The sequence below is a fragment of the Eptesicus fuscus genome, chromosome 9 (genome assembly GCF_027574615.1).
Source record: "Eptesicus fuscus isolate TK198812 chromosome 9, DD_ASM_mEF_20220401, whole genome shotgun sequence".
Lineage (NCBI taxonomy): Eukaryota > Metazoa > Chordata > Mammalia > Chiroptera > Vespertilionidae > Eptesicus > Eptesicus fuscus.
The window spans coordinates 93,922,471-93,928,947 of NC_072481.1; the positions used below are offsets into that span (position 1 = coordinate 93,922,471).

Here is a 6,477-nt window from a genome sequence, read left to right on the forward strand (position 1 = left end):
TGGAAGGCAGAACAGCCGCCAGCCGGCAATAAAGGCTCCCTAAAATTTAATTTGGTTTGGACTCCAGTGGTCTTTACTCGTGTTCGCCCCACAACATTTGGAGGCCCCAGCGAGATAACCAGCTTTTGCCTGGTCCTGTGACCGGAGCCCACTGGGGTCCCCGGACTCTCCAACCCAGGGGGAGATCTCTGAGAGACGTTCCTCAGCCCCAGGACTGGTAGAGGTCAGAGACCCCGCCTGCTAAATTTCCTGATTGACTCTGATTGGAGCCACCTGGATCTGGTTCTTACTGGTAAGAAACTTATTTCTGGTTCTATTCTGTGGGTGCCCATCTGGGGTCTCTGGAAGGCTGGACACAGCTCTACTTCTAAGACCAGATCCCGGCGCACGACGGTGCCCGGCGATCCTCAGTTGGTTGTCTTTGTCTTTTGTTACTCTGTGTTATTGTGGTCTAACTGTCTCTTATCATTAGAATGGGTCAGTCTGCTTCTGTCTGTTTTCCCTTGCAATGTTTTCTGAAAATTTTTCAGAAATTCAAGCGGTGAGCGGATGACTGCAGAGCTTCCGTTAATGCTTTTGATTTACAGAAATTTTGTGAGCGGGAATGGCCGACTTTCCCATATTCCAGTGAGTGGCCCCCAGAGGGGTCCACTGATCTAGGGCTGGCATATAGCATCCAATGTGCCGTTTTCGACAATCCCGGCCACCCGGACCAAATTCCTTATATCCAAATTTGGATAGACATTTTGATTGATAATCCCAAGTGGCTCCAGGACTGCAAAAGACCTCCCCAGAATAAGGAAAAATTGGGACAGAGACGGGGAAGGACTATCCTCCTCACTAAACCTCCTCCCAGAGAGACCCAGGGGAAGCCGGTGTGCCAGTGCTGCGAGGAGGGCAGGAAAGAGCGAGGGGGCGGAGGCGCCAGACCGGAACAGGGAAGTGCTAATGCAGGAATGCAGCTGCAAGCTGGCCTGGAAATCTGAGCTGCCGCCCTTCCCTGAGACTGAGAAACAGCCTCCTGTCCTTCCAGCACCCCTGGAGGACACCCTCTTGATGGAACCTCCCCTATATCCGTCTGCCCCAATTGCGGGTCCCTGAAGACCCAATAATTCTGCCCCACACCTGCAACGGGACTGAGTATAGAAACCATCATTCGGACCCTTCCCCTGATTCCTCAGGGGTCCCGATGCTGCCCCTTCCTCGGGTAACTCCGGTAGCAGAGGATGGCAGGCCGTTTATGGTTTATGTCCCTTTCACGACTAGTGACCAGTATAACTGGAAGAATCAGAACCCCTCGTTCTCTCAGAATCCCCAGGGACATATCTCTCTTTTGGAGTCTGTATTTTTTACCCATCAGCCTACTTGGGACGACTGTCAGCAACTCCTCCAGACTCTGTTCACTTAGGAAGAGAGAGAAAGAGTGAAAGCGGAGGGGAGAAAACTGGTCCTCAGACCAGATGGTCAGTGAGTGTCAGACTCGGCATGCCTGGAGGCCATTTTTCCACTCTCCAGACCCCCGTGGGACCCCAACTCAGATCAAGGTAAGGAGGCTCTCAATCGGTATCGCCAGACTCTGCTGAGGGGAGTCCGAGCAGCTGCGCGGAAGCCCACCAATCTGTCTAAGGTAACTGAAACTGTGCAGGGACCGAATGAATCCCCGGCCGCTTTTCTAGAGCTCTTGTGTGAAGCCTACAGGCTCTACACCCCCATAGATCCAGAAGCGCCAGAAAACAGGCAGGCAGTTAACATTGCTTTTGTGTCCCAGTTGGCCCCAGACATAAGAAAAAAGTTACAAAAGTTAGAAGGCTTTGAGGGAAAGATGCTGTCAGAATTGGTAGCCATTCAACAATAGAGAAGACCCCGGTGAGCTAACCAAAAAGATGGCACAGTCTTTATTAACCATGAACAGGGAAAAAGGAGACGGGAGGAAAGGAAACCAGAAAGGAAGAGGAGCAAGGCCCGGGGATATATAACATCCAATGTGCCGTTTTCGACAATCCTGGCCACCCGGACCAAATTCCTTATATCCAAATTTGGATAGACATTTTGATTGATAATCCCAAGTGGCTCCAGGACTGCAAAAGACAGCCTCCGGCGATCCGGGATGGGGAAGAACCAGTGTGCCTACGGTAAAGGAGAAGGCCACTGGAAGAATGAATGCCCCCAGCGCCCTCAGGGGCGCCCGGCCCCGGTGTTAGTCGAAGAAGTGGACTGAAGGGGCCGGGGCTCCGTCTTTACCAGCCCCCAGGAGCCCAGGGTCACTTTGCAAGTTGGGGGCAAACCAGTAGATTTCCTTATTGATACCAGAGCCACGTTCTCAGTCCTACAACAAGCGGCTAAGGAACGAACCCCTATTCAAGGAGCTACCGGGAAAACAAAATCATATCTGTGGATTCAGGCCCAAATAACCAATTTAGGGGCTGGGACAGTGACCCACTCGTTCCTAGTGATGCCAGAATGTCCTTACCCCTTACTAGGACGGGACCTCCTCAGCAAATTACAAGCCACCATCTCATTCCAGGGGGAGGGAGCAAAAGTAGTCCTTAATGCCAGACCTGACACCGGGCTCCTGGCGTGTCCATTAAGTGAGGAATACCTCCTCACCGAGGATCCCGGGGAAACTATGTCGGCCCAAAACACCTCACTGCTCCAAGAACTACAGCAAAAGATACCAGGGGTATGGGCTGAAAGCAATCCCCCTGGGTTAGCGACTCACAGGCCCCCGATTGTAGTACAGCTCACTAGTACTGCTGTTCTAATACAGGTTAAGCAATACCCAGTAAGTCAGAAGGCCAGAAAGGGCATTGCAGTACATATAAAAAGACTAAAGGAGGCCGGGATCTTGATGCACTGTCACTCCCCGTGGAATACACCTTTGCTCCCTGTACAAAAACCTGGGACTGAGGATTTCAGGCCAGTTCAGGATTTAAGAGAAGTCAACAAGAGGGTAGAGACTATACACCCAACAGTACCCAACCCTTATACCCTCCTGAGCCTGTTACCGCTGAGTCATCAAATATATACAGTCCTAGATTTAAAGAATGCCTTTTTCTCCTTGCCGCTGGCCCCAGCCAGCCAGCCCATTTTTGCATTTGAGTGGACGGACCCTGAAGAAGGGGAATCGGGACAGCTGACCTGGACCCGGTTGCCCCAGGGATTTAAAAACTCTCCTAATCTGTTTGATGAGGCTCTCAGCCAGGACTTAGGCACATTCCGGAAAGAACATTCAGAGGTCACCCTACCCCAATATGTGGATGACCTCCTCCTTGCCACGGCGACTCAGAGTAAGTGCCGGGAAGCTACTGAGACCCTGTTGAGGACTCTAGACAAATTGGGGTACCGGGTGTCCGCTTAAACCCAACTTTGCACCCCAAAAGCCACTTACCTGGGGTATGAACTCAGCGAAGGAAAGAGAACTTTATCTGCTAGCCGAATACAGGCTATTTTGGAAATCCCGGTCCCCAAAACAAAGAAGCAGGTGTGGGAATTCCTAGGGGCAGTAGGATATTGCCACCTTTGGATACTAGGTTTTGCAGAGACAGCAAAACCCCTTTACACCTGCACAGGGGGAAAGATTGAAGAACTAAACTGGACTGAGAATGAGACTAAGGCTTTTCAGGACCTTAAACAAGCCTTAGTCAGTGCCCCAGCATTGGCGCTGCCAGACCTCACTAAGCCATTCCAGTTGCATGTGGCAGAGGCCCGGGGAATCGCGAAGGGAGTACTAACCCAGCTCTTAGGGCCATGGAAAAGGCCTGTGGCATATTTATCCAAGAGACTAGATCCTGTAGCTGCAGGATGGCCAGGCTGCCTGAGGGCAGTAGCGGCCACAGCCATACTGGTCAAAGAAGCCTCAAAGCTCCCCATGCGTGGAAACCCTTCTGCGAAGCCCACCTGAGCGGTGGCTTTCAAATGCCCGTATTACCCAGTACCAAGTGCTCCTGCTCAACCCTCCGCGGGTGAGCTTTCTTAAGACAGCAGCTCTAAACCCTGCAACCTTGCTGCCGGATGATGATCCTGAACAGCCCCTCCACAACTGCGTTGAAACCCTGTCCTCGTTGAAAAATCTTCGAGAGGACCTGACTGACCAACCCCTCTGAGACCCGGATGAGACTTTGTATACGGATGGGAGCAGCTTCGTGGACAGAGGGACCAGGTACGCGGGAGCAGCGGTCGTGACAGCTGACAAGGTAATCTGGGCGCAGGCGTTGGGACACGGGACATCGGCTCAGAAGGCAGAATTAATTGCCCTCACCCAAGCATTGTGGTGGGCAAAAGGAAAAACAGTAAACATATATACTGACAGCCGATATGCCTTTGCTACGGTTCATGTCCATGGGGCCCTATATCAGGAAAGGGGACTCCTGACATTGGGGGAAAGGAAATAAAAACATCCTGGAGATCCTCGCCCTCCTGGCAGCCCTCTGGCTGCCAAAGGCAGTAGCAGTCATACACTGCAGGGGACACCAATCAGCTGACACTCCAGAGGCGCGAGGAAACGCATTTGCAGATAAAACAGCGAAAGAGGCCACCCAAAAACCAGTGGGGCCTCTACATATCCTGCCAGCTCTTCCGACAAAGGTCTTCGAAGAGACCCCCGTCTATTCGGAGACTGATAACGAACTGGGAAGGAGACTCGAGGTTAAGGAGGCATCTGGAGGATGGAGAGAATTGCCCGACACCAGACTGTTCATTCCGGAGGCCCTGGGAAGTGAACTCATTTCTCAGGTCCATCAGAGCACCCATCTAGGGGGAACCAAGCTGGTAGAATTGCTTAAACGAGACTATTATATTCCTAAGCTCTTCCAGGTCTCGAAGGACATCGCAAGGAGATGCCACGTCTGTGCACAGGTAAACCCTGGGAGACACTCCCCCTTGGCCCAAGGAACCAGACTCAGAGGAAGAAGTCCTGGAGAACATTGGGAAGTAGACTTTACGGAATTGCCCCCAGGGCAGGGAGGATATCGATACCTGCTGGTTTTTATTGACACGTTCTCCAGCTGGCCAGAAGCCTACCCTACCAAGTCTGAAGCAGCACAGATAGTAGTTAAGAAGTCAGTTTCAGAAATTATCCCCAGGTTTGGCCTACCTGTTGCAATGGGGTCCGACAATGGCCCGGCATTCATTGCCCACATCACTCAACTATTGGCAAAAATGTTAGGCATAAGTTGGAAATTACACTGTATCTATAGACCTCAGAGTTCAGGGCAGGTAGAGAGGATGAATCGGACCCTAAAGGAAACCTTAACAAAATTAAAACTGGAGACTGGCGAAAACTGGGTAAGCCTCCTTCCTTTTGCCCTTCTCCGGGCCCGTTGTACCCCTTATGTAAAGGGCCTTACCCCCTTTGAGATTCTGTTTGGCCAACCCCCACCTCTACTTCCCAAGCTAAGGGAAGAAGTGTTGGCATCCCTTTCTAATCACAACCTCCCTACAGGCCTTGCAGTTGAGTTCCAGACTTAACCACCAGCTGGTCCGAGAGGCTCACCGAGACCCATCCCCTGGGACTACACCTGCACCACCTGCATTTCAACCAGGAGACCTAGTGTGGGTGCGGAAGCATGAGCCATCATCCCTGGAGGCCAGGTGGACTGGACCCTTCACTGTTGTCCTCAGCATCCCATCAGCGGTGAAGGTTGTGGGAAAAAAGCACTGGATACATCGAACTCAAATCAAGAAGGCGGAATCAGAGGACCAGCCGGAGAGATGGACCATCCAGCGCACCAAGGACCCCCTGAAAATCCGACTCCGAAGGCAGTCCTCCTAATCCTGATGTGCCTGTGCCCATCACGGTGAGTAATCCCCACCTGAGGGCTAATTACACATGGGAACTGACCCGGACTGTGGATGGGACTGTTATAGGTCATACCAAAACCCCATGGCCCCCCTCCATAGAGACTGACTTATGCTGATTATTTAGGGAAACTTGGAGAAAACCGCCAGAAAGTAAAACACACTACATTTTCCCAGAAGCCCAAGGGGCATATCATATGGGAACTAGTTATGGGTGTGGCACCCTCATCTTAGAACGAGGACTTTGGTGAACTCAACATTATGTCTGCCCAGCTGAAGGTAGCCCTGAATGTGGAACTGACGGGGACTATTATTGTGCCCAGTGGGGTTGTGAGACTATGGCACTATGGACTAACAGAGATCCCGCCATCCGGTTCAAGAGAATAGTCCGCCCGGGGGCCCCTTCCAATAACTGTATGGTAGGAGACTGCAATCCCGTTGTTATCACCCCCCAAAACTGGTGGGAGAAATACTGGGATGCAGGAAAAACTTGGGGACTGAGACTGTATGTAGCTGGAAGAGATCCCGGGGTCCTCTTCACCCTCCAGAGAACCCAGCAGACCCAAAGGAAAAACCCCATCAGGCCTTTAAGACCCTTAGACCAGGGGCTGCCTCCAGTACAGCCACTTAGGCCCCGTCCCACACCACCACCTCCTACCCGGGATAATACTGAATTAACTC

General features: G+C 51.9%; 1 protein-coding gene across 1 annotated transcript; it reads left to right on the forward strand.

Moving 5' to 3' along the window:
- The first annotated feature begins 604 nt into the window (after positions 1 to 604).
- On the forward strand, positions 605 to 5,770 carry LOC129150331 (uncharacterized). The gene is given in 6 exon segments (XM_054721338.1): positions 605 to 627; positions 1,516 to 1,627; positions 2,402 to 3,870; positions 3,872 to 4,375; positions 4,377 to 5,417; positions 5,419 to 5,770. Coding segments are annotated over 6 exon segments (3,501 nt in total).
- Positions 5,771 to 6,477: the final 707 nt, after the last annotated feature.